The sequence below is a fragment of the Alligator sinensis genome, unplaced genomic scaffold, assembly GCF_000455745.1.
Source record: "Alligator sinensis unplaced genomic scaffold, ASM45574v1 scaffold337_1, whole genome shotgun sequence".
In the NCBI taxonomy this organism is placed as follows: Eukaryota; Metazoa; Chordata; order Crocodylia; family Alligatoridae; genus Alligator; species Alligator sinensis.
In genome coordinates, this window is record NW_005841927.1 from 2,005,450 (window position 1) to 2,032,902 (window position 27,453).

Genomic DNA, 27,453 nt, shown 5'->3' on the forward strand with positions numbered 1-27,453 from the left:
TATATATATATACACACACACACACACGCACACACTATGCAGAAGTAATAGGAAAACAGAATAAAGAGTGTCAGGAGCGAGGGAGGCTGCCTGGGCTGTGTGTGCAAGAAAGTTTGCAAAGAACATTTCCCCCCACCTCCCATTTAATAAATACCCACCCAAAGACTCCATCCGGGAAGGGTTTTTTCAACCCGAAAGCTCGCCAAGAAAGTGTTTTTCCAATTATTGAAGTCGGTCTAATAGAAGATATCGGATCCACCCAAAAAACCGCGTTGCCCCGACGAGCCTTTCGAAGAACGGGAGGTTTGGCGCCACGGAAATGGGGGGCCACGTTGCTGTGGCACGTCTCAAGCTGCAGAGCCCTCCGCTGTGGGCACGGTTTTGTCCGGCTCCCTCGCTCATAGTGTGTGTCAGGACGGGGATCAAGTGGCAGGATCTGGGAGCTGCAGCAGTCTCTTAACCAAACACAAAACTGGTCCTGCCATGAGATCCAACCAGTGGGTCTCAACCTTTTTAGACCTGAGGACCCCCTGGGAAAATGCCAGCTGCTTACCTCCACCCCTTGCCCCCGACACGTGGCCGGGGGAGCTGCAGCGTGGCCCATGCCCTGCCCGCATGTGTGGTGGACGGAGGCACCAGGTAAGGCCCTGCACGGAGCTGGGGGCGCCTCGGGGCCAGGTCAGGGCTGTGGGGCGCGCAGTTGCTGGAGCCAGGCTGGGCAGGAGGCAGGAGGAGCCCAGCCCAGAGGCGCTCTATGTCCAACCACCTCCTTGGCGGTTCAGGTGGAGCAATGGGTTCAAGACTTCCTGTTACTGGTTAACTGTTTTCTTCTAAAATTAAGACCACGGTAAAGTTTAGTACTTGCGTATAACACCAAGGGACGTCCTCGATTTAGCACAACTTGCTTGTTTTCAAGGATGAATGCAGCTGGAGCCATAAGGGGAAGTTTGTGCTGTCCATTTCTGCCAACATAAAGTGTGTGCAAGTGTCCTTTACTAACTTGATCATGGTCATTGTGGTTAATTAAATAGAAATTGTAGGCATATACTGCAGAGACGTGGAAGAGATCTCAAGCATAAGCTAGTCCAGGGCTGTTCAGATCTGGTGAGGCTGCGGGCCCCAGATGACACCAGCATGTGTTGCACAGACTTGTACACATTGTTTTTACACTGTTTTTGTACACTTACAGTGTGCATTGGAGCATGCTTGTTTTCTTTAGCCTTGACAACAGTTGTATTGCCACCGGTCTCTTTTTTTGCTTGGATAGTTCCTGTTGTAACAGAACGTCCCCAGTTATGAACCTCACTGGATAACTGATGAACGATCTGGGCTCCAACGTAAATTTGGAGCAGGGAAAAATACTGTCCAGTGTTTGGATTGTGTTTGCTTCTGTTTCTCTTTGTGCGGGATTGGGGGTTCAACTTGTTACTACTTGTTAAAGGTGTGTTACTAACAAGTTATTCATTCAATAAAAGTAAATCTTCTTGAAGATTATTCTTAAAAATGCCCATATTTTGTTGCTTTGATTAGTTTCCACTCTGGCTGATCTCTTTTCCACATTTGATCTGTTGACTTGCATTGTGCTTCTTCCATTCATTGAGAAGTGAGTAGAAGCGAAAGTGTTTATTTGGTCGAGTGTTTGGTATTATTTCTTTGTTGCTTTTCTATTGTTTTTATTTTGGATTTTAAACCACATTTCCAGACCCATTTCATTGTCACTTCCTGCAACTTCATTGTCACTTCCTGATGTGATACCACTTCCTGTGACGTCTTTGAACATAGCTCGCCGGCCCACTGGGTGACAAAAAGTTTGTGATCCGGCCCCGCATTCAAAAGTTTGGACACCTCTGGGTTAGACGATCCCAGCCAGATGCATGTCCAGCCTCCTCTCAAAGACCCCCAAAATAGGGGAGAGCACCACCTCCCTTGAGAGCCCAGTCCAGATTTTGGCAACCCTTACCGTAAAGAAGTTCTTCCTGATGTCTAACCTAAATCCGCTCTCCGCCAATTTGTGGAGAAATGTTTGGAAACTGAAGGATGCTAACGCTGCATGGATGTATGCGGTAGCCGTGTTGGTCTGAGATGAAAAGAAAGGCAAAAATCTAGAACCCTTGGTTCCAAAATTATACCTTTTGTTAAACTGACTGAGAAATTGCACGAAAAAATAGAATTTTCTGCAAGCTTTCGGGCACTTGCAGAATTTTGGGTTTTTTTTGCAGTTTCTTAGTTGGTCTAATAAAAGGTTTCATTTTGGAGCCAAGAGTTCTAGATTTTTGCATTTCTAACATTGCATGGCACTCCACAGCACCCTTGAAAGGATCTCAAGGCACCCCAGGGTGTCACAACTCCCTGGTTGAGAACCAGATGCCCAACCCCTGTGATATACTGTGGATACACGGTAGATAAGATGGATAGCTAAGCTAACCGGAGGCAGTATTTAGCTGTGAAAGGCAAATAATACATAGCCATGATAGGCACATAAAACTGTTGCTTGCTTCATTTCAGCAACCCTAAAACCTATTTTTTTATCAGCTTTGTTCTCATCCAGGAGCCACAGGGGGGAGGGAGCAGCTGGGATTTTGATCCCATAGGCTAAAACTTGGTTTAAATACTTTCTTCTATATAGCCAAAGGCAAAAAGGAATGTAAGTATGATCTTCCCTACTAGTTTCCCCATTTACGTGTGCTCAAAGAATGGCCTTTCTTCTGTGACAGAAGGCACAAATGATAAGAAAGTGTTTTTCAGAAAGGCAATCCTAATCTCACTCCTCTACACATGGGATTTTGCAATTTAGATGCTGCATGAACCAGGGCAGTAATTGGTTATTCTTAATTATCTTAGCCTTTTTGGCTATGATCACACGCAGCTTTTAATTTAATATGCACTTCCTCTTCCAGGGACACCAATACATTCTGCACTGGTATGCAGACTAATAAATCTAACTTTTTTCCTCCATCTCTCATCTGATTTTATGAGGGCATGTCTATATATATATCTACAGTATTCCTGAATAGAATGAGATCCTGAATATCTTTATAATATAGATAACAGAGTTATATTACTAGAATTGACCGCATACAGCAACACCCTGTTGAACAACAATATTGTACCCAACTGGTGCCCAAGGAATTGGTCCTATATATTTTAATATGACATGCAATGGTCTCTGTCAAATGCCTTTTCACCACCGAGGCATGTGGTTCCCATTGTTTTTTCTGCTTGCATTTGGGTCCCCAAAGGCTATATTTAATTAAGAATATTCTCACGGTTCTCTTCTGTTCATCCTCCTGGAATAAAACCCATATGGTCAGTGTTAATTAGGTTGGCAAGCACTCGATTAAGCCACATTGCCAGGATTCTAAATTTATGATCATCCACCTTTCATAATGGCACTAGTGGAAAATTCCCAGAAGCCATCGAATCCTTCTAGACTGGAAATCAGAGACATGATATTCTAGATCTGAAAGGTGGCTTCCGGCCGCAGTATGGTGTTCTTCATCATTACAGTGAGGTAATGGGTTGGTACCGACTCATAGGGAAGTGTACTACTGTCGCAGCGTTGGTATTGCCAAATCATGAGTCAGGTTGTCAAAATAATAAAATAAAATAAAATAAAAGGAGATACGCAGATAAATCCTGGTTTGTTTTTTTTTAAATCTTTGCAGCACACTTAGATCACATTTTCAAACATTTCTCTGCCAACTGAGGCTAGGGACTTTCTTCGTTTAACCTGTAAACCAAGGTTCTTCTGTAATCACACAATTCCCAGAGCTGGACTTTTCAGTCGGTACTAAATATTGTGAGACTCGCAATAAAACAGGGAGAGTTGATACCACTGCAGTTCCCCAAACAAGCTTCAGCTCTTTATATTTCTGTAATAGCAAACTGTCCAGCAGGAGATTTCCCTCACTGAGCATGTGATAAATCTATTGTTATACACCTGAACCCTGTCTTCACTATTCCTAATTCAGTCATACTTAATGATCAAGCAATTTGTAGATCGTTACCAGAAGGTTTTATTGAGTTTTATTTTTAAAGAGCTCACCGAAAAGACAAGTGTTTAAATAAACATGCAACACGGCTTATGAAAAAACAAGCAGTTATCCTCATATTCCATAATGTAAAGCTCAGTTTATTTACATGTTTTAATGTGAACAAACGAACATGGTAGGCAAATCATGTTGTACATTCAGCCAACATCAGACCTGTACTCCACAGCATAAAGTTACATGTGAATTATGCATTTAGCATATATGTAAGTGCCCCGGTGCATTGAAAAGCCACACAGTGCAAAGACAATGGATGTCAGTCTCACCTTCTATAACGCAGCTAGGAAAAGAGTTGAGGGTGATGGGAACAGCATTATTCCCTCACCCCATCATTTCAGTCAAAGAGGCAATAGTCAATTGGTTTCCATGCATGCTTGGGAGACAAGCTCTGAAGCTCCAGCTGCAACCAGTGAGTTTTGACAGTGCTGTATAGTTTTCAAAATCAAGCCCTGAATAAATTGAAGCTTAGATACTTAAAAATGCCATGAAAACTCTGCTTTGGACAAGAGATTACGTGAGCTATTGCAAGGAGGATTAGGGCATGTGCAAGAAGAAAGTAGGCTGGGGCTGCACCCTCTCCAAACCCTCGCGTTTAGCTTACCTGCGGTCTGAATCTTGGCCTTTGTCACTTCAGCCCCAAGAACATTTTTAAAGAGTAGTAATTGAGACTAAAAACACGGCAGGTCTGCAGGTCCTGGCCTTGTCTAGATGCTCTGGGCTGCTGAGGGGCAGGGAACGAATTTGGTTCAATACCTATCATCTGTGGCCTGTGACTACAGGGGATAGGGAAGTTAAGCCAAGTGCTCGATTTCTTCAAACAGGTGTCGGTGGCATGTGAGGGAATCCCATCTGTTTCTCATCAAGGACAGGGATAGTGTGTAGCGGCTGTAAAACAGCCTTGTGGAACGGCACAGGAAAAAAACCCGTTGGGAACGCGCAGCAGGGGCGGCCAAGTGTGAAATACAACACTTATTACATTTCAGGTGTTGAGCAGACATAGCAGGTAGCAATGAAGCACAGTCTGGTGACCATGTCACAAGTGGCAGTAGGATGGGCTTCAAAGGCAGACAGGACTAAGTGGTGCTTCCATATTAGCGCATGTAGGTCGTGAGTCTGCATGCTAATCAGAACACCCCAGGCTGCGTGGACCTGGCAGACTGGAGCAGTCCCAAACTACCGTGTCCATATATCTAAATAAAACTAACAGCGCTCTGCTGGGCCCATCTGTTAGAAAGTTTTCAAAAGCGAGTCTCACTGAAAGCAAATGCTGTGAACACTGTTAGTTCTGAACATCTAAAGCTAAAACAAAAAACCCTTTAGCATGCTATTAACTCTTAGCATGAGGCAGGACTGCCTAAGTCTTTGGAGTGAGATCCTCACCTCTAGACCTTTGACAGCCTTTACCAAGATGGGGTTAAGATCTATGCCGAGGATCTGGCTGTTGGAAGATTCCCAATGAGCAGAAGACAATTTATGTGCTGCCTTCTCAGGGCCTTTAGCAAGCCCTAGCATAGGCAGGAGGGACATGTCGGGGTGGGAACTACAGGATTGTGGAGATTCATGGAAGTAAGATGCCATAACTCTTATGGAGGGAGCCACAGAGCCGCTCAAATAGCAGAGCCTGGGAGCCCTGGTGCTCTGCCTCTCCTCTCTGTTGGCCATGCTGCATCTCTCAGAAGCACGGTGCGGGATACCAACCTTGATGCTGGGATTAAATAAAATAAGCATGTACAAAAGAGCCTAAATATTTGCTAGCCAGGCAGCTTGCATATCCTTCCACAGCAAATTTTAAACACCAATAAGAAAGCCTAGAAGCTGAAAAAAATGACATTCAAGTAACACAGAGGGCTGCACTACGTGGTGGATCAGGAACCCAAAACACTGAAGCCAGTGGGCAGCCAACATTCGTGGTTCCATGGTGGGATCAGGACCTTTAGGTCAGACATTCACTTAGATGCTGGTGACCTCTGCAGGAACTAGACAGAGAATCTTAAAAACAGGATTTCTGTGTGTTTGGGTTTAAAGTAGATCTGCTTTGAAGTAACATGTTTTTGTGGTTTAATCGCAGTGTCAAAACACCTACTCCCTCTCTGATTAAAAGGGAAGAGATAAGAAAAGCCAGCATCCTCACATCTCCCCCCCACCCCACTCACTCTCCTCTTTACCATTCTGCCGTGTATCTTTAATGAACAAAAGCTGGGCATAAATTCACAAACAATTGACTACTGGGGATCCAAAGCCAATGGTAGTAAATCAGTGTCACGGAGACGGCGACAAGATTAATGTTCCGGCAATACTAGTCCATTAACATTGTTATCTTACTTAAACACAGACAGTTTTGTGGGCAAAGGAAAAGCAGCCATTTCTCCAGGTTTCATAAGCTTGAATGTACAGGATGCCACTGATAAGATCTAAATTGTCAGACATGCCAAGCTAGTGAGGAAACTAAGCAGAGGGAAGTATGTAGAAACCGGGCATCCATTCTTTGCTAGGTTCTCATACACATTTTATTCCCCCAAGCTGCACAAAAATACCAAAGCAGTCTCAAGTATTTCCAGGTAAAATCAGTATTCCTAGCAAAAAAAGCAAAACGTTATATGTAGACAGACCAACTGTGTTTTCAGTTACCACGTTATGAATCTAGAATAACTACATTCGAATCAATATAATCCCTGTGCATTTTTGCTAGTAAGAGGAAAATTTGGCCATAAATATATAAATACACAAGCCTACTTTTGCAAATCCTAGGTCCTCGCAAACTGCTTTGCATTGGAGTAACCACCTACAGTGCACAGAAAGCAATTGCTACTGATGTCAACGAAAATTCCTTAAGTTTAGTCAGCCAGTTTGTTACGAGTATGGGCCAAAATGCATCAAGCAGACTTAACATTTCTTTCCTGGGTGAAAAAATGTGTTTAGAAAGGGAGGAGGGACAACAGGATACCACAGCACAATTGCCTCGAAAGCAGATGTACCTTGCATGCAGCAGTAAACGTTGTTGACATGTGTTGATCATTTGTCCCTTTAATCTGACAAATTCCACATCACCCATTTCTATCTACCTTTTCAAAGAAAATATATTTTCCTTTTTATCATAGGTGCACATGACTACATTTCCACTATTCTGCTCAGAAGTTCTGGACTGCTCACATTCATTTATTCTTGACAGGTTGCTCACAAGTGATGGACTGGTTCCCTTTTGCTGTTGAAAACAGAAGAAGAAATCCAACCTACAATGCTGAGGCTGAGATTTGCAAAGCTGCCTGAGAGATCTGGATGCCACTGAGTCTTCAAATCTGTTATGCAGCTTTGGAAAATCTGAGCCATGATTCAAATCGGAAAATAACTAAATTCAGGCCTCACAAAGAAACGACATGAATCGAATACCAACATATTGGTCACATTTCAGATCAACTAAATACAATGTTTTCATTTCTTCCTGTCCTTGCCCTTTATTGTTTTCATTTCTTCCTGTCCTTGCCCTTTACTGTTAATGTTTGTACCATCTCATCCAATCTGTGGATCCTTCTGTGAAATCAAAAAACTGGCAGCCACAATCTCTGTCCTAAGCTGGCATGTGATCTAACACAACAGTGCTACAAAAAAAACATTAACCCGCACATCTTGCTCGTAACACTAATCAGATAATAGCTCTGTTACTGAACATGTGCAGCAGATTTACTATGTAAGAAAGTGAATCACATGCCTATTCCTGTCTCCTATGCTATTTCCAAGGCACGACATGAGCCAATATTCGTTTTAGTTCAGTAATATCTTCACAGAACATTAAATCCACGTGGTGGTTTCCTCAAATGTAAACGTGTGTCTTTTGAATCCTTCACACTTTATCTGTGATAGATCCGTTTTTGCCCTTCCTTCAATAGGTGCAATTCCTGAAGACTTCAGTTTGGTTTGCACATATTGTGGCAGGACTGGAAAATAGCACAGTCACCTTATTTCACGCAGACATGCATCTTCACAGTGCTGGCTATCAGATCAGTTTTGTATTGCCACAATACTGCACTCATCATTTTATGTTTGCAGTGAGCATCCTTGAAAGGAGGACTCTGATTTACTGCTAGCTTAGGACAAATGCTTTCAAGTTCACAGCTGTGCTAAAGTCCTTTATTAAAATAATCAGTCTTGGGAATTAAATTTGAAACTAGCTTTAAATCAGATCAAGCTTGGCTTTAAACTTATTTATATTTTAAATAGATCTAAAAAAACAGAGCGATAAATAAATAAAGACCATACTCTCGGTGTCTCAGGCCAGTCCTTTGAAGAGCACTCACTCCTTTTTACTGTGCTCCAGGATGCGGTAGGGTGGTGCAGAGACCCCTTTGGAGCCATGCTGCTCCTGCACTATGGGCAGTGTGGCTGGAGTATAAATTTCTGGCATGCTGTCATTGTTCTCGAGGGCACCATAGGAAAAGGAAGCTTTGAGGTCAGGCTGAACTGCAATCCCTTTGTCGTGCATATTCTGCATGCCTGCAACAGAGGTGGGAAAAGACCATGAATAACAGATTATACACTCCCAGGCTTAGCAAGATGCCCAGTCAATTGCTTGAGTGTTAAATGAAAGAAATAAATATTATGCTCCTATTTAACACTGAAGCAAGTGATCGGGAAAATACCTTGGAAAACTGCAGTTGCTTTACTCCTTGCATTAATTTGCATATCTTCTAAGCAGCCCATCAGAAAGGTCATTTAATACACTTCCTGCTTCCCCCATGAGTCTATTTTTAACGATTCTTTGAATTGCTGCGGCACCTTTTACCAGAAGTGTTTGACACGTCATTTATATTCAGGACCTGAAAACTGTGTGTATTATACTGTGAGGTCCAGATGACATCCCCTGTATGTGCAATTGGTGGGAGAGGCAGTACAAGGCACTTGGTAGAACTGAGCCTCTGCTCTCTGTCTCCTCTCCTGGAGGACAGAGCCTCTCATTAATCAAGTGTTTGTGAAGTGTCTGAAGATGAACAATACTGATTTTTATTAAGACTGGTTCAGACTTTAGGCCTGATTCTTCTTTATACCAAAGCTCTGTTACACCCTTCTGGTACCATAGAAGGGGCCTTAAAATGGGAGTAAATATTACCCTTTTATACAACTAGATCAGTGTGAAGAGTCCTTGCTGGAGGTGAGGATCTGGCTCTTTGCATTCATTTTTAAATGATTTCCAAAACAGCCGCGACATTCATCCTATCAGCTGCACAGTGAGAACAGCCACTCATCTGACCGTTTATGCTGTTGACCATCGAAGGCAGAGGCACAGCTCACCACGGGGTAAAAGAGCCGTGGAGACCTGTGGCTACTCCCTCTCCACGTACACTGCTGGCATAGCAGAGTACAACAATGCCTTGGCAATACCTTTCCCTCCTGGTTTTCCAGAGGGTGCCCCAGCCCTATATAAGTCATATAGAAGTACCACCTCTTTGAAAATAACCAGACTTTTTCACCACACAGGCAAAGGTCAGGCTTAGTCTGTCACCAGGCCTGGCCTGCAAAGAAGTTGGATGGTGGAGCTTTGCAGCACACTTCAGCTGCCCGTGGGCACACAGTAAATCAATGCTAGTCCATGCTAGAGTATCCCACAGGCCACCCTTCATTTGCCCTAGAGCAAGAGCATGCACTGGCAGTTGCTGCAAAGAAGCTGCCATCTCCAGCCAGGCCAAACCTAAGGGGTTCTTTCTAGGAGTAGCCTTTTGTGGTTACTGGCTTCATCTACTAGCCTGCTGTCCCATGAGAGGTTCATTTGAGCATCCCAGCTAGAAGTCAGCTGCACTGGACTTTTTTTTCTTCCTATCTTCCTTGAAGCCTAACACCTGCCTCAGGCCTTGCAGGACCCAGACCGATTAGGTCCCTGGCAGCACAGTGACTCTCTCTTGACTTGTGTCAAGTCTGCACACACTGTGAGAAGGCACATCCTGCTGTAGCTCCAGCAGGCAAGAGTTTGAAGCCTTAATTCAGACTCATACCAAAAAGGCTGTCCCTAGTCAACCCAGTTGTGAGTGAGTACCTGCTCATCCAGCCTGGGGAGTCAAAGGCACCCAGACATAATGCTAGCCACACTACACATCACTGGCTAGTTGGTGTAAGCCAGAGGGGAAATAAATAGTTTCTCTACCCTGGGCCACCGCTACTATTCTCGTGTCCCCTCAAAATTGGTGCCCAGGGCTGACACCCCAGTCTCCCATCCCTAGTTACACTGCGGGTTCGAGCCCAATGAGCTGCTATAATTAGGTAGACCTTTGGTCATAAGGCACAGACAGTGTAATAAAAAAAGAACAAGAGGAAGAAAATACTGTAGCCCCCCAAGAGGTTGGCGTGTTCAGTTATGTTAGCATCTGTTGAGAGATCAAACCATGACTTTTCATTCTGAAAATTGACATTTAAGAGGTTCAAAATGTTGGATTTTTATAGCTACCTGGCATGGCATCCATTGAGATATAGGGTTCAAATGGTATTGATTTCTTCCTGTTTCTTGTGATCAAGAAGACACCTAAAAATGCGATGAGGCACCTGGGACAGAGACAGCGAGAAAGAGAGAGAGAGAGAGAGGTTCTAGTTAAGTTCATGAGCCAAGGTTGTTGCTTTTCTGAATGTCTGTCATGCAAGAGAAGACTCAGAGCTGGAAGACAGAGAAGCTGTGGGGCTGAGTTACAACACTACTCACTGGGGAGCAATGTGTCTTAAATGAATAATCACTGTGTTCACAAAATTGGGATCCATGCCATGCGCTACAAGCAGTAACAGCAAGTCCACCTTTTCCTTAGTAATACACATAGTTTCATAGTAGGTTGGCTCGGAAGGGACCTGAGCAGATCATCAAGTCTGACCCCCTGCCATGGCAGGAAAGGATGCTGGGGTCAAATGACCCCAGCTAGGTGTCTATCTAGCCTCCTTTTGAAACCCCCCAGGGTAGGAGCGAGCACCACAAAGAATTATTAATTTACTTATGTGAAGACATTAAGTCTTGGCTAATCACAGGGGATTGGTAACAGCCCTCAGTTTAATTCACTCTTACAAAATGTCAGGATTCCAGTCTGTTCAGGAATTTCTCTACATAAATTCACTACCAGTTGTCAGTTGTCAGCCTTGATTTTTGCAGTATGCTAATTAGAAAAGGCAAGGTTAATTACACTAAGCCCTGACTGTTCCTTCTGTATTAATTTCTAAATTAGCCTTGTGTGTCCCTTGCTTATAGGGAGTGAGTTACATCCAGACACCGTACCGCGACTCAATACTGATACATTCCTAAGAGCTTTACTGAGTATCCGTGCAGTGACTGACTGGACTCCCAAAGTCCTGTCCCAGCCCAGTGTAATGTAAGATCAGCATAAAACCTGAGGTGGGTGACCTAGAAACAGCCCTTTCTTTGATCAGCCTAAAGCCCAGCTCGAAAATGAAAAGGGACATCTTTAGGACTTTGCAATATATTTTAAAGGGGATAAAAATATTTTTAGACAATCCTGGTACCAAGATACATGCTTCAGGATATAAAGTGATTTCCGTGATAGTCAGGAAGGCATCTGCCCACAGGTATACCTTGCACAATTATGTGCACTGTGGAGTAACACAATCCCACACAAAGTGAAGGCAGGGCAAGATCCTGCACTCCACAGGCTATTGCACAATCGAAAGTCATTCACATGACTTTAGAAGTTAATGCATGTTCACCTTACAAAACAATGCACTAAAATATGCAACCCCAGATGAGTTTCAATACAAGGTTGCCCCCACTCCTCCCCTCCTTTTTAGGTTTAGGAGGAATACCTTTAATTTTCTAACAATGTAAGGGTGAAGGATGAGTTTCTCATTTCATGTAAATCAGTAAAGTTCTGATTTCACCAGCTCTGTGCTGACTTCCCCAAACAGATAATCTAGCTTGGTGTTTTTAAAACACTTACCCTAGCGCAAACATGCATATGTGGAGAACATCTTCACCAATGAAGTCTAAATAGAAGGTTGCGCCTGAGAAAGGAAGAAATAGCATGGACAGGTTTTGCTGTGTTTAACTTCTTTTCCCCTCACTGCTTGTACAAGCAAGGGGAGCTAAATCTTAAGTAAATCGCTTCAAGGAATCAAAACCAATATAAAAATCATGAAAGATCTCACATTTTACATGCTTTTTTTAACAGAGAAGCTCTTAAAGACTATTAAAGGAAGTTTATCAGTAGAGCAATGCTGATTGGGGATTTGATAGTGAACCAAGATCGTTCTAGTGATATAAGGCCTAATGTAGATGCAGGTATACAGTGTTACTGCTACACCCATTCAGGAATGTGAAGAAAATTAAGAACCTTCATGACAATATGCAATTTGAGAGGCCTTGTCTACCTGTCAAAATGTTACTGGTTATAAAGGTATAACCATTATAGCTATGCAGGTATAAACCCCCTTGCGTGGCAACTCTTTTTCTAGCATAAGATACACCAAAAAAGCCATTCTTGAAATCCTTCCCAAGTGACAAAAGCTGCACCTCACAAAGCCACTCTCCAGTTGCACTAAGATTGTCCATAAGGGCTGGAGGAGTGGGGTGATCTCCCTAGAGTAGTTTGGGGTTAAATTCCCACCTTTGGTTATATTGAAAAAGAACCCTCTGGTAGATCAGAGCTGACCAGGAAGGATTTGCTCAGAGAGACAAGTGCCTGCAAGGATGTGAGGAGCTGCCTTCTCCATACCACAAAAACAGAAGTTTCTGGCACAGAATTGCAAAAGGCTGTTCTGGAGAATACAAAAGCATTTATCTATAACATCAGACCTGCTTTGTCAAGCATCTGCATCAGCTGGATGGTGCTTCACAGGGAGAGAACTTTTAGCTGTTGACCTGTGTTATATGTCTAGCAAGGATGGACACGTTAAGCAGGAGTGAGCAACGCTGTCTCAATCAGAAACAGCAGGGGCATCAAACCAGCTGCCGGATCTTAACAGAAAACTTTAGCAAATCTAGTGGGATAATTCACACTTGAAAAATGAATCTGACCTTAGAGGAGGGCAAGACAATACAAGACATCTTCAGCAAGGCTGTTATTCTTCCCTAGCTACAAGTCAGGAATATGCTTCACCACATTTTGCTCTTTTATGTTTTTAAATTACAACGAACTTGATGCATGTCTGGGCAATGTTACCTGCTGTAATTGCTATTGTCGTGGACAAGATGTACCCGATGCTGGCGATCTGGGACGAGTCATATAGCTGTGAGGCTTGAGCTAAAAATCTGCAATACAGGGACAGACAATGCAATCTGTTTTTCTTTGAGACGGGCTCTCAAAATTGATTTAGAAGTTGTTGCAGAATGAGATGGTTCCCTCTCTTCTTTAGGACATGTCTCCAAAGAATAGCACCCACATAAATATCAGCAATGAGATTCCTTTCTTCTCTCTACCTTCAATGTGGTTAATGGGGATATGTAATAGTTTGAATGAGAGGAGGGTCCGATTCCAGGGTGCAACCCAGGCCCCACTAGAGCCAATGGAAGTTTTACCAGCTGACATCAAACAGGGCCAGAAATGCTCCCAGATTAAGACATTCTTACCCATGCTGCCGACAACATTTGAGATGATAAAAGCAACAAATTCAAGAAACACTTTTTTCAGCAATTCTCTATAATCTCTGCATTTCTATTAGCTCGTTCAATGAACTACAAGGTGCCAGTTTCACTTTCTGTATCTATTCATTCATTCCCACTTGCCTTTCAGGCTCTTGAGTACAAACAAAGGACTGTTCTGTTTGGGTTGCCAATACTAGGGAAGAAAAAAGAGCAGGCACATTTACATCTCTCCCAGGCTTTGTAAATCCCGTTTTTAACTGAATGTATATTTTAAATACAAAGGACTTGTCAGCATCGCTGTAAGGGAGAGACACAAGAATACCGGTCTGAGCTCCTGCACTAAGGATTTCAGATGCCAATCACTCCTTTGTGGTGTATAGCAAATAGGGCCAACATACTTAACAATGTTAACACAGGGTCCAATAGTCTGCCCATCAAAAGGTTCCCATAGGAGCTAGAACTGGGCTTTCTAGGTGAAACCTGGCTTAAGGGGACTGGCATACTGTTGCAGCATCAAATTTTCATTATCCTACATCATCATGTTAAGGGCATGCAATTCTACTACTCCTTGCAACCCGGTCCCTTTTTTTTTTGTTTGCTTAATACAATCATAATGTATTGTTTAAATAGCAACGAGGTGAAGATTTTTAACAAGAACTCCCTCTGTCTGGGCCAGGCTGAAAGCAAGATATTTAATGATCTAATCTTGCCAGGTTAGGTGAACGTGTAAAAGGCAGTTCTTTTTTACCCCATGACACGGCGTGCAGTTGAAGACCAGAAGACAGTCGACTTACGTTGCCTGAAAGACCGCTGTTGCTACCATGCAGATGAACATGATATAAAAGATTGGGTAGTCAAGTTGGAGGCTTCCTTGTATCGAGACAAAAATCATGCCTGCAACTGCCTTCACGGTCACGACAGTCATGGAACCTGTGAATAGTGGACAAGGCTCAGCTGCAACATTGCAGCCTGCAGCGGTGGAGGGCCAGCTGTGCAAAACACATCAGGAGGCAGCAAACAAAGAAAAAGGGTGGTAAGAGCCCAAGTCTTCCTTTGGCCGAAGACAGAACCAGGCCCAGCAAGTCCTGGGCTCGACTTGCTAGAACACAGGAACCGAAGGGCTGTTTTGGCTCACTGAATCCCAGCCCCTGCTAATGCAGGCAATGACATCATATAATCCAATTCACAAACTAATCATACTCCAGCTTCTCACGCTGAGACTGGGGGTAAATTGCTTCAGTGCTCTGGAACTCAGTTTTCCCCATCTGCAAAATGGGGGTATTTACTAATTATCTGTAATTAGTATATTTGAACAGCACTTTAAGATCAAGCCAATAGGCATAACTTCCAGGTAACAAAGCTGCAAGTATCTCTTACCCATCCCGAAGATTAGAACTGAGAAAATCCTGCTCCCCTCTCTGCTCTTGAAGTCTCACTGTTTCATGATTTCCCCACCCTGGGAGGCCCCTGCTTACAGCAGCAGTCTCCTGCAGCTCAGTGAAACCCCACAGTGAAGGATGCCACATAAAAAGCAACACTGGAGTACGGTGGCGTGTAGTTTTCAAAGCTCAGCACAAGAGATCCCATTAGGCACCAGAAGGGCATGTCTGCAGTGCATTACACAGCACTATGGAGAGACAAGCTTTTGCAGGGACTGGAAGAAGTGCAGCAGGACACTGAAGAAGCAAGGCACTTGGCTGTGGCAGGGCACTATGCTAATGGGCTACGTGAGCTAATGCGCTTGGAGCTGGCTTGGAGTGGTATCTCTACACCACACCTCTCTGCGCCTGGTAAACACACACCCCGGTGTCAGCTTTCACTTTGAACTCTTCAGCGCATCGGTGTGCATCTCCGCCTTCTCGTTATTTAACTCGGGTTGTTTAAGTAAACAGATTAACCAAAAAGATGACATTGGGTGAAATCATAGCCCCACGGAAGGCGGAAACAAGGTTGCACTGAAGTCAATGGGAATAGCTAAACAGAGACCTGTTGAACCTGTATTGTGCTGTTGGCTTCTCTGGGCTGGAGACAACTGCTGTGAGTGTTTACCTACTTCCTTTACAGCTGCAGGGGCTAACTGCAGTCACTGTAAAAATCCTCCACCTTTCTCTAGCACCATTCAGCTCCCAGTTTTGAATATTTATAATATTAATATTCACTTTCTAGTATACCTTTGACGAGCCTCATTTGACAGATGGAGAAAGTGGAAGCAAAGGGTGGTCAGCTCCTGTGCCCACAGTCACCCACTGTCAGAGCCAAGCAGCTCCCTGGCACCAAATCACATTTTCACCAAACAACGATCTTTCCAGTTCACCTGACGTTATGAGACACTTCGCAGTGTTTACAGAGTATGCACGGGGAGTTGAGAACCGCGTACTCCCTCTCTCTGGGCCACTGTGTCCTCCCCCTGGGCAAAAAGGACCCAGTAGTTGGATAGCTCTTTCCCATCTTTACCTCCTATGACCCTGTCTTGCCCTAGCAAGATACAGACTTCCTCTACTTTTCAGGAACACTTATGGCATTATATTATTGACATGGTTAAAGAGATAAAATGCACTAAATGTACTCCCCCTATCACTCATGATGTAGTTTGCCATGACAGACGTGTTTAGACACATTTATATGCACAAGCGAACTTACCCAGCAATGCTACCAGCAGAAGAATAACTACTATGTAATTGGCATTTCTCTCCTTGTAAAAATACAGCAGCAGGCAGAACAGTATGATCTCCACAAGCTACAGAAATGCAGAAAGAAGGACATTAAAAACAGGATGAAGAGGAATCCCTTTTCTTGTAGTGGATGGGGCTTTGGGGTACTTGGAGGTTGGGTTCACAGTAGATTATGCTTTTATTTGACGATGCAAAACTGCCCGGTGCTCTGAAACTTGACAGACACCACTAAGGTCTTTTCAAATTGTGGTGCTGTGAACATCCATCAGGGTGTAGGCAGGATCTGGCAAGATTACATATCAAACTCAGCTGCGATCTGAACAAACAAGACTTAATTGCTTCTCCAGGAACAGCCAAATGACCCTTTCTGGGAGATTTCATTGGTGACCTAAAGTGACAGGCCAGACAACCCCAACCATACACCCTGGCCCCAGATCTTAATCCATTTTTTCCTAAAGTGCTTTCCAGAAAGCACATTCCACCATCCGTTGAAGGCAATGGTAATTTTTCAGCTGGTTTTACTGGGGGCTGGATGAAGTTCTGATCTGAGCAGCTATGGGTACAGTATTTGAACATCTAGGGAACATTTATTGCTCAACCTCCTTGTGACTATTGCCATGGAGTGATACTGGAAGGTTTGGAACAAGGAATGGAGGACGAAGTTGATCAATCTTAGGTATACACTCTGCGCTTTAAAATCATACTCCCACAGACACACACAGAGCAGAGGAACAGTAACATGCTCAGAAATGTAGCCAATGACTACGAAAAACCATTTGCAAATGAAAGCCCCAGCTAGGCATATGTCAGAAAACCAAGCCACATTTTATGGGCCATCTTACCATATACAAAAGAAATGGCCAGCTGACTAAATGTTTAGTGATATTGTCTCCTGTCATTGCCTCATGACTATTAGGTCCGAACGTTATCAGCAGGTAAGTTCCAACGACTGCCAAACCACAGCCTACAAAGGATAAAACATAGCGCCCTTCGGCAAACAAAGGACAAGAGAGAGAAGGCTTTAGTGGGTTAGTACAGATATGTGTGGTATCTATTGCGCATGCAGGGACTGTTATCAATGAGACTGTGCTTCCCACTGGAGATGATTCACTCCTCCACCCTCCCTGCCCCATTTTCAACATATTAAAGAAGATAAGCAGTGTGCGGTTAGCTGAGAAACTGAGAGTTAACTCAAGCTCGAGTCTTCTACACAACGAGAAGGCTGCAAGGTCTGACGTCTGGGTTCAGATGACCTGACAACGGCTCTCTAACACTGCATAGAGTTCACTTTCTATGCCCCAATCCTGCACACACTTGCACATATGTGTAGTCCTGCCAAACTCAGTTGCCTACAGAATTGAGGGCTTATGCTGTGGCATCAGCCTGGAAAACTACCGTCGGCAGGGAGGCCGCCTTAGCTGATTTCTACAATTAGCCAACAAGGAGAGGACCTTACTGGGTCAACCTCAGTGGTCACCCTGAGAAATAGAAAATCCATTTGCAACAACAGTAGACGAAACTTTGCAGAGAGAAGTGTCATTTTAACAACTAATGGATTCTCTTTAATCACAGGTCTCAACAGTCCACGCCATACACAGCCCGAGGCAGTGGGAACAAAGCAGCATTCAAAGCAGAAATTAAGACATACAGAAAAACAGAATTCAGACTTACTCAAAAATTCCTTGGGCTTCCATTTCTCTTTAATGAATATAATGCCGATGATTGCGCTAGCTAATGAAAAAAGAAAACAGGAGGAGTTCTGTATCGTGTGCTCTGATAAGCAATCTCAACTCGGTGTGTACACAAGCCTGTGTGACACAGACGTTCTCTCTTACCTATAACCGACACAGCACTGAGTGGCACAATCAGAGAAAGAGGGGCAAAAGCGTAGGAGGAAAACACTCCCAGTTCCCCCAGCAGCAGGAGCAGCACACCACACCACCAGATCTTGGTCCTGAAGTAGGCCCGGGGATCCTTCGATCCTGCCAGCCGGATGTGGCTATATTTCTGGAAGGGAAAACAAAGCAACAGAAACCTCAGCATGCTGCCTGGTTTTCAAGCACAGGATGCTTGGGGCAGGGTCAGTATTCCTTTCGTGATACTCACCTGGAGGTTGAGTGCAATACTGATGACAAGGTGTCCAAAAATAGCCAGTAATGCGCCAATCAAGTTTTCCTGTAAAGCAGAGCAAGTATGTAGCTATTAGGTTTGACCGCAGGAAACTGCCGGCGGCTGACAGAAAGCAGATCTTTAATATCTATTGCTGATTAGGTTGCCTCTCTCTCTGTCTCTTAGTTCTGTTCCCAGATCTGCCACCCTTCCTATGGATATTGGGAAACTCAGGGACAAGGGGGTTAACTGGAAAAAGGCTTACATTAACACTTGAGGAGTTCTTTGGTCTCCTTAGAAGGGAAGTGACTGAGCCACGTGCAAGGCTCTTGTCCCCTAAATGTGACACTTGGAAAAGCCATTTCCTCTGGGGACCCTGGCAAGTCGTAAAGTCAGAGTTCACTGGGGTACGCGCAGCTTGGTTCAGAGTCTAACAGACTGGCCGACCATGATCAGGACATCAGCTAAGGAAGGGGTTAATCTCTACCATCCTATAGGGCAGCCAGCCTGCCGGAGAAGACTTTCAACGTGCCTTTTATGCAAACCATTTATTCCACCCAAAGCAGAGGCTAAGGGATAGGGACCCCTGGAAAACATCTCCTCCCTCCCTGCTCCCCCACAGACAAGCCTTCAGTAAGCAGCAGCTTTAACAATGTCAAGGCAGGATTCGGAGTAAATGGAAAAGAGTTAATGGATCACAAAATACATGCACATTAGGAACTCTCAGAAGAGCCTGAAGGACCAGACGGCCATTTGGCCTTTGTGTTCTTTTGGTATGTCTAAATCTCACTAGGTGCATCTACACGTTGCCCTACAGTGACACAGCAATGTGCTATGTTGCTGTACGGCACGCTACGGCGATGTAGCGATCACGTGGGTCTACATGTGATCACCAGCTCCGTCACGGTCGCGGCACACTCCCTGGTTACAGCGCGCCACTATGGCGATGTAGCGGCGAAAACTAACCGTGCATCACGTGCACAGCGCAGTAACCGCCCACACGGCACCATGCTTTAGTAATCCCAAAAGGAAGTACTAAAGCACGGTGCGGTAGCAACGTTGCCATATGGTGACACGTAGACACACTCATTAGGTATCATTAACACTTCAGATTTCAATGTAGATATTCAAAATACGGTGCAGTGTTCGGGTTATTTGGGATGGCAGAGCCCATGGTTCCCTCTCTCTCCTGTCATTAAAGAAACCGTTTTTCCTGTGCATGATCCATACATGATTAAAGCAACACATTAATATATGCATGACAGAAAGCTCTCTGACAGGCTGAAATGATTAGGATGCAAGCAAAGTTCACTGAGTGATGAATCTCATCAAGGCAGCTTCACCTGAAGTACCCAAGAGAAATTCCTGCAGCAGGCAGCAGGAGAGGGAGGGAAGGCCTTTACAACCAGCCATGCAACCCCGGTTGTTGGAGGTCAGCAGTGGATTATTAACCAAACCCCAGGGTAGCAGGGCAGGCCTGGCCTCTCCTGAACAGCACCTGCAGTACAGCAGAGTTGGGGCTGGCTGCTGAACTGAGTGGGCTGCCAGTATGGAAACGTGTCCATGTTGCTTAGCCTTATACTGCACCCAGGCCCTTTTTCTCAGGGAAGTGCCTGTTCAGGTGCACACAGTCATTTAGACTGATGTTCAAAGGAGCCCTGGGTTGAGGAGCGTGATAAAAGTCTGGGGGAATTATGCACCTCACCCTATCGGGCTGCTTGCGAAGAGCCAGCTCCCCCCCGCAGCGAGGAAGGGTGCTTGTCAGGTGAAAGCCCAGGGTTCAGTTCCCATCTCTGCTGCCCACTCTCCATCTGGCCTTGGACACGTAATTGTTAAGGTCGTGAAGTACCTGAAGAGAGGCTCAGAGGGGAATTCACAGAGCACCGAGGCACCTGCTTCCCAACAAGAATGGCAAGGGGAGTCAGACGGGCGATGCATCTTAGGGCCCCTCAACACCTGTCAACGTCTGTCCCTTGATATTTTTGAGCCTCAAACAGGGAGTAACAACTCTCCCTTCCTTTGTCTGTCTTGTCTAAGTCTCCGAGATGGGGACTTTCCCTCCCTGGGCATGTTCGCAGCAAGTGGCACACCTGGGCTTACAGTACTACAGCCGTGCGTTACCCACACGGCTCAGATCACTCGAGAAAACAGTTCATTTCCCAGCTTCAGTGTCAACCTCAACTTAAAACCTCACACAAGAATGGGCAGGTGTGTTAGGGCCAACTTCACAGTGTCTCCGGTGCAAATCTGACCTTGTAGGAAAAGGACTCTGCGTGGGGCTGCACAGACACAGCCGGTGTTGCCAGCGGAAGCTGCTGGAGCTGCAGGTCTGGGCCGTTTCCTCCCTCCATTTTGGTTCATTTGTGCATCTCTTCCGCTGCCTTTGCAACCACAACTGCTGCTTAGAGAAGAGACTCGGACACTGCTGCCCCTTGGCCCATCACTTTGCACCACCTCTTCCTGTCCATCTTGCCACGCCTGGACAAAGGACCGGCCGGTCAGCAGAGGCAGGGCATCCCCATCTGCGCCCGCTCCTCCTTTGCACAGCTGAGCAGAAGTGGGCGCCTCAGTCCTTGCAGGAAAGGGGTGCCTCACTCCAGACGAGGCATGGATTCACCCTCATTTCCAACGAGTCAATCTCGTGGCAGTTTATATTTCCTGAGATGACATTTTAGACACTAGAAGAGATTTCAAAGGAAAAAGCAGGTAACTCAATGACTAACAATCACATTTGCTCTGAAATTCTGGCCAAGAATACCAGGAAATCTCTGGGCTCATACGTGATTCCCTGTGATCAAATTAATTTCCACATAGATGAAAGCTCAGTGGTCCAGGATTGTATTGGAAGACGCACATGCCTAGAAATGCACCAAGCGCAGTTTATCCAGCCACACAAACCAGACTGGGTCTGAACGGTGAACTTTCTCTAGGCTGACTTTCAGTACTAAGATTTTCCTGCTCAAGAGGCCTATCTGAAAAGCCTGCTGTTCTCCAAGCCCTGTTTTATCCTTCCCTAACATCTAGTGACCTTGGGTGATCGACCCAGAACAAACACCTAATCTCTACCATCCTAGGGCCACCAGCCTGCAGGAGAAGGCTTTCAATGTGCCTTTTATGCAAACCATTTATTCAACCTGAAGCGGAGGCTAAGGGGTAGGGACCCCTGGAAAACATCTCCCCTGGCACAGGCAAGCCTTCAGGAAGCACCAGCTTTAACAATGCCAAGGCAGGATTCAGAGTAAATGGAAAAGAGTCAATGAATCACAAAATATAAGTACATTGGGAACTCTCAGAAGAGCCTGAAGGACCAGAAGGCTTTCATCCCGCACACACTTGCACACGCATGTGCATCTGCTTGCTATAGATGGGAAGATAGGAGTGACACTCTTTTCATAGGAGTGACACCTGCTCTTGCTTTGCTCTGATCCTGCGCCTGTTTTCATCCCTGGCAACACTCCCACTGACTTCGGTGTCAGCAGGATCGAGCCCTGACAACTGCAGGCTCCCTCGAGCAAGACGAAACGGTCCTTCTGAGAAAAGGAGGCACAGAGTTAGGGACCCGATTCTCCGAGGGGCTCGGCACCCCTCAAAATCAGGATCTACATGAACACGAGCCAGCCACCCGCCTCAGCCTGCTCAAGCAAGCGCAGGGTTGCGGTTTCTTGTAAAAATTAAATCGCTACCCAGTTGCGAGAGAAATCCGGAGCTGATCTCGCCGGCCAAGAAAGTTCTTTCATGTCACTTCCTGCTCGAGGCGGCAGCCCGCTCTGAGCACCGACAAACGAGGCGGCGGGGGGGGGTTGAGCAATAATATCCCGTGGCAAAATAATCCAAGCAAGGCACGTAACACAAGCGCAGAGGAGCGGGAAGGAAAAAAAAGGAAATTCATGAACTTCCTCCAGCCCTTGCAAAGTCATGTCAGTCGTTCGCCCACTCCCAGCTGCAAACTCACCCCTGCTCACCACGGACCCCGGCCAACTCCTTGCCCCCAGACGTGCAGATTTACCCCAATTGCTTGTAATGTTTTTTTCCAGCTGAACTTACATCTCCGGCCGGCTGCAGTGGTTTGTGTTTTGCTCTTTCCGAGGCCCTGCAATTTGAGCCTGCACCTGCCAGTCACCTGCCTGGGCGCAGGGCAGATGACAGCGACTGGCTGTTTGGTGGCTGCCGCAGCGCATTGGCTGGGCAGGGTAAAGCTTGTTTGAAGTGCACAGAGCCGAGGATGCGGAGAAGGGAAGCAGGTTTTTGTGGGGTGGCCTCTAGTGGCTGCAGTTTCGCACTGAGCAGAACCCGCTTCTGTGCCGAATTGACAAGGAACCGGCTTCCCTGCAAGCGGCCAAGCCACCTGGGCACGTCAAACCAGCAGCGCTGGGCCCATCCCCACAAAACCAGGCAGTGTCCTCTGATGGGCCTGGTCCTGCGTGATGCTGAGCGCCCGCGCAATCCGCAAAACCAGCGAGAGATGCCGGCCTCAGCACCGCTCCTATTGCAAACTCCTATTGCAAACTCCTTTCATGGGGCTGCTTTGGATTTAGTCTCCGGTGCCGCTGAGCAGAAAGGCTTCTGCTGGCAACGGCAATCATCACTTTTCTAATTAAACGTCCCCAAAGTGTTGTTATCCGATGCCTCTTCATGTCAGGCACTGCGTTGCAGGTTTTCACTGCCCGGGCCACATTTTCAACCAAGCTGAGGTCCCAGATGAGGAGGCGATTATTCGTGAGGGGCATGCGACTATGGTCAAGGCACTCCAGAGAAAGGCAGAGGTGCAGATTCGCCTATAAAAGCCCAGACAGAGACGAGGCCTGTGGGATCTCCACCCCAAAGCCTAAGACGACCTGCGGGCTCCCCAGAAGGACTTTCTGAATGCCTGGCTGGAGGGAGACACTCTGCCCTAGGGATGACATAAGACTCATGCATGGCTTTCTGTTGTCTTTTGGGCTTATTATAGGAAAGAACAGTAAATAAATAATAGATAAATAGCCTCTGGCTTCTTTACTATTCCTTCCATCCCGGAAGTGCGCACACACCAACTGCAGATGCTTCCTCAGCCTGACGAAGGGCGTTTGTACCCAAAAGCTTGCAAAGAAGAATTTCCCCAACTATTTGAGTTGGTCTAATAAAAGACATCAGATTTACCCAAAGAACCTTGTCTGGTTTATTATATTGCATTTTCGATAAGACTAAATTGTGTGCAATGTCACTGTGCGGGACTGGGCTGCGTCTTAGTGTAGGTGAAGTTTTCTGTTGTTCTTTGTCGCATGCTTGCAGTCGCCCATCGCTGCGCTCAATCAATGCTCTCTCCAGAAAACGGACTCTACTCATCCGAGCGTTCGTTAATTCAGTGCCGCTACCTAAAGTCTGCTATTGGAAAATCCAGCCCCCGTTTGGATCCTGAACACTGGCTTATTCGTACGGCAGTAGCACCAAGAGGTCCCAAGCAAAATCAGGGCTGCATTGCCGCAGGGCCTGCGTAGATATTTAATGGACACTAATGAGATTGCAAATCTAAATAGCCCAGGAGCCGGAGAGGGATGGAGGTGGGGTGTGTTTGCAAGGCTGGGAGTGCACCACATGCTGGACACGGGAGCAGGCCGGTTCCCTGCGGCCCAGCACAGAGCACTCCTCACATGCAGGGCAACCCCTCCGTCCTGCAGCCCCTGGCACCTGAACCCCTGCAGCCCCAGCTACCTTAAGACGCATGCGCAAACAAGACCGCCCCGAGCCACCTTAACCAGCAGCGAAGCCTAACCTGCTGACATCAGTCCTACTTTCAAGCTCGGTTTCCGCCACCCTGGAACACAGAGCGACCCGCGATGAATTTGAATGCCCACCTGTGATTGGTCAAGGATAGAATGCGCGAGGATTCCGAGTATTGTGACGGCCGGTGGCGGGTTCTGCTGTTGCCCCGGCGACCGGATGTAAACTGTCTCCGCGTTCCATCCGGCGGGCGCGGGAGGCAGGTAGGCGGGGGGCGGGGCTGGGCTCCCTGCCGCTCTCCCGGGGCAGCGGGGAGGGAGCCCGCGGCAGTGCCCCGCGGCCGCCCCGCTCCGCCCTTCCCCGCCACCCCGTAGCGAGGTCCCACCTGCCCCGCAGGTTCCCGGGGAGGCTGCACATGAACCTCCTTTCTGGTCTCCATCTCCCCCCGCCCCGCTTCGCCCCGGGCATCCCCATCCTCTCTCCGCAGGGGACAGACGGGGGGACCTAGGTGCATTACAGGAGCCCCCGCCTGCAGCCTTCGCTCACCCAAGTAGGATCATGGAAAATGAGGGTTAGGAGGTCACATCTAGTCCAGCCCTCTGCGCCAAGCAGGACCAGCCCCAGCTACATCATCCCAGCCAAGGCTTTGTCTACCCGGGGCTTAAACACCTCCAAGCATGGAGAGTCCACAGTCTCTCTGGTGAACCTGTTCCAGTGCTTCACCACCTTCCTAGTGAGAAAGTTCTTCCTAATATCCAACCTCAACTTCCCTTGCTGCAACTTGAGCCCATTGCTCCTTGTCCTGTCGTCTGCCCCCACCGAGAACAGTCCAGCTCCATCCTCTTTGCAACCCCCCTGCAGGGAGTTGAAGGCTCCTATCAAATCTCCTCTCTGTCTTTTCTTCTCCAGAACAAATAACCCCAGCTCCCTCAGCTTCCTCTCACAAGTCACGTGCCCCAATCCCCGAACCATTTTTGATGCCCTCTCTCCAACTTGTCCACATCCTGTCTGTAGTGGGGGCCCCCAAACCATAAAATGACCATAAAATTAATATGATCCACCAGTGTGATGCTACAGTCAGCAGAGCAAACAATATGCTGGCGTGCATCAACCGATGCATCTCAAGCAAAACGAAGGGAGTTATTCTCTTGCTTGACTCGGCATTGGAGAGGCTGCAGCTGGAGTACTGTGTCCAGTTCTGGGCACTGCACTTCAAGAAGGATGTGGAGAAGGTCCAGAGAGTCCAGAGAAGAGCCATTCGTATAATTAGAGGCCTGAAGAGCAAGCCATATGAGGAAAGGCTGACAGATACGGGACTGTTCAGCCTAGAAAAGAGAAGACTTTATGGGGATTTGGTGGCATCTTACAAATATATCGGGGGAGAGCATCAGGGCTAGGCAAACAACTTCACCAATGCGCCCCAGGGACAAACCAGGATCAATGGTCATAAATTCCTAGAAGGAGATTTCAGACTGGATATAAGGAAAAACTTCTTCACCATTTGTGTGACCAGACTCTGGAATAGACTGCAGGCACATTCCTTGGAGATCTTCAAAAGGAGACTGGACGCACACCTCGCTGGGGTTATTTGACCCCAGCTGTCTTTCCTGCTCAGAGCAGGGGGGCTAGACCTGATGATCTCACAAGGTCCCTTCCAACCCTAACCTTTGGTGAATCTGTAAAAACTGGACACAGAACTCCAGATGTAGCCTCACCAGTGCAGAATAGAGGGGAATAATTACTCCCCTCAGTCTGCTGGCAGTGCTCCTACTAATGCAGCCCAGTATGCTGTTAGCCTTCTTGGCAACAAGGGGACACTGCTGACTCATATCCAGCTGATGAGCATCACAGAAATTGGTTGCAGGGAGTTGGGGAATCCCTCCTAGTGAAGGATTCTGTATAGAACAGCAGCACAGAGTGGAAAGGAAGTCCCCATTGTTGGTAAGCTTTGCCATTCCAGTCTCGTGTTGAACTTGTAGCCTCTTTGGACTCTAAATCCACCTACATTTTTATATTTCTGACCGGTGTTTTAGAAACAAAATGGTGAGCCACCGAAGAAGAGTCACTCCTGCTGTTGGAGCAGTAGGTAGTGTGTAACATGGAAGCCTGCTCTGAGAGCCTGCCTCAAGCTTCCAGCATTGAGAGAACATACCCTGGGCACACTGGAAAAGTGTTCAAAGGTAGAGTACCACGAACTAGAACAGTGTCTCAATAGCTGCTTCGTTTGAGGACAGGAAAATATAGCTATGCAAATGTCATCTTTTCAAAGCACAGCGGGGAGCCAGTAGTGAAGCTGATCAGTAGAAAGTGATATCCAGCACAGTTTATATCCACAGCCAGTTTCAGTCATTTCAGGCTCCATTTCTGCATTGCTGTCTTTGGGCTGTTTAGACTACTGCAAAGTGAATACAGCTACGGTCGTGAAGCAGACAAGTCACTGGTGCTTTTTCCATGATGCCATTTAATGGTGCTCAATCAATTTAGGAGTAAAAGCATCAGTGGCTGCTGGGGTCCGTCAGCTGTAATCCCTGACCTCGTTGTAGATGAGGTGTTAGATCCCAATGCTGGAAAGCACTGGCTCTCTACCATGAGGTACTGAGCAACCTAAACTGTCACTGAGATCAATGGGAAGTAAAGGTGACAGCATCTTCCAGGATATGTCCAACCTTTCATACTATTAGCCCTCTGTGGTGGGCTAAAAAAATGCCTGATTTAAGCATGCCTCTTAGTAAGGCTTTCTATTACATGCTGTAGTAGTGACTTTGCAGCAGTTCCCAAAGCCTGATGTCAGTCCTGAAGCACCATTCAGCAATGTTTTTTTTCTTCGTACCATAAATAAAACAGGGACATTACATGCAAAACCAAATGCTGATTTCCTAACCTAAACACGTCCTTAATGTTAGATTTGCATTTAATTGATGCATCCTACAGAAAATGGAATCTGGTGCTGTAATTACATGTTTCCCATATCTGCATATTCAGGATCTTGTTTGATTAACTCTACCTTTTAGGTTATACAGGCCCCACCGTTCCCTATAAACACAATGCAAGAGTGATCCCAAACTCAGAAAAGAAGGGGTTTAATTCTCAAGCAAAGAGATTTCAGTATAACAAGGTAGGTTAATTAAAATGTTTGAGATGTACGACTTTTGCTCTGAATTTTCTATTTATCTCTGACTGATCTCATCCTGTAACTGAGCACAGAAGCTTGGTTGGGACAAACTGGATTTGCTTGCTTGTATGCTTGATTTATATAATATTCTGTAGATTGGTCATGAGGGAATACAAAATAGCAAACAGCAAAGCAAAAGAGAAGAGTTAGAAATGAGCTAGGAAACGAGTTTTCTTTAGTGAAACGGAGCAATATGTT

General features: G+C 46.1%; 2 protein-coding genes across 11 annotated transcripts in view; one reads left to right on the forward strand and one right to left on the reverse strand.

The window, feature by feature from the left end:
• Positions 1–4,007: 4,007 nt before the first annotated feature.
• Positions 4,008–24,296, reverse strand: NIPAL3 (NIPA like domain containing 3). 9 transcript variants are annotated; one of them, XM_025198678.1, is made up of 14 exons: positions 22,431–22,525; positions 22,070–22,153; positions 21,665–21,916; positions 20,639–21,064; positions 18,384–18,452; positions 18,113–18,284; positions 17,949–18,008; positions 17,120–17,265; positions 16,246–16,342; positions 14,400–14,535; positions 13,184–13,272; positions 11,963–12,026; positions 10,480–10,574; positions 4,008–8,537 (listed from the first exon to the last, which is right to left on the reverse strand). In XM_025198678.1, the coding sequence occupies exons 4-14, from the start codon at positions 20,735–20,737 to the stop codon at positions 8,338–8,340; spliced, it is 1,227 nt and encodes a 408-aa protein (XP_025054463.1). In that variant the 5' UTR covers positions 20,738–21,064; positions 21,665–21,916; positions 22,070–22,153; positions 22,431–22,525; the 3' UTR covers positions 4,008–8,337. The 9 variants fall into 9 exon arrangements, with proteins under 9 accessions (XP_025054463.1, XP_025054461.1, XP_025054462.1 ...); XM_025198676.1 differs by lacking the exon at positions 21,665–21,916; XM_025198677.1 differs by lacking the exon at positions 21,665–21,916 and having other exon boundaries at positions 22,339–22,440.
• Positions 24,243–27,453, forward strand: part of STPG1 (sperm tail PG-rich repeat containing 1) — a 17,725-nt gene continuing 14,514 nt past the window's right edge. Inside the window, exons 1-3 of one of the 2 annotated variants that reach the window (XM_006019279.3) lie at positions 24,243–24,346; positions 26,117–26,263; positions 27,095–27,198. In XM_006019279.3, the coding sequence (XP_006019341.1) occupies positions 26,182–26,263; positions 27,095–27,198 (186 nt within the window). In that variant the 5' untranslated portion in view covers positions 24,243–24,346; positions 26,117–26,181. Of the gene's footprint in view, positions 24,347–25,965; positions 26,025–26,116; positions 26,264–27,094; positions 27,199–27,453 lie in introns of those variants that run through there. The other variant, XM_006019280.3, reaches the window with a different exon arrangement.

Coding starts and splice junctions, on each gene's coding strand:
- NIPAL3 (XM_025198681.1), bottom strand. CDS start 20,737: ATGGAGGGAGGAAACGGCCCAGACCTGCAGCTCCAGCAGCTTCCGCTG. Junction 18,009..18,112: donor CAGTGCTGTGTCGGTTATAG/GTAAGAGAGAAC, acceptor TTTTTTCATTAG/CTAGCGCAATCATCGGCATT. Junction 13,273..14,399: donor ACAGCGGTCTTTCAGGCAAC/GTAAGTCGACTG, acceptor CCTGTATTGCAG/ATTTTTAGCTCAAGCCTCAC.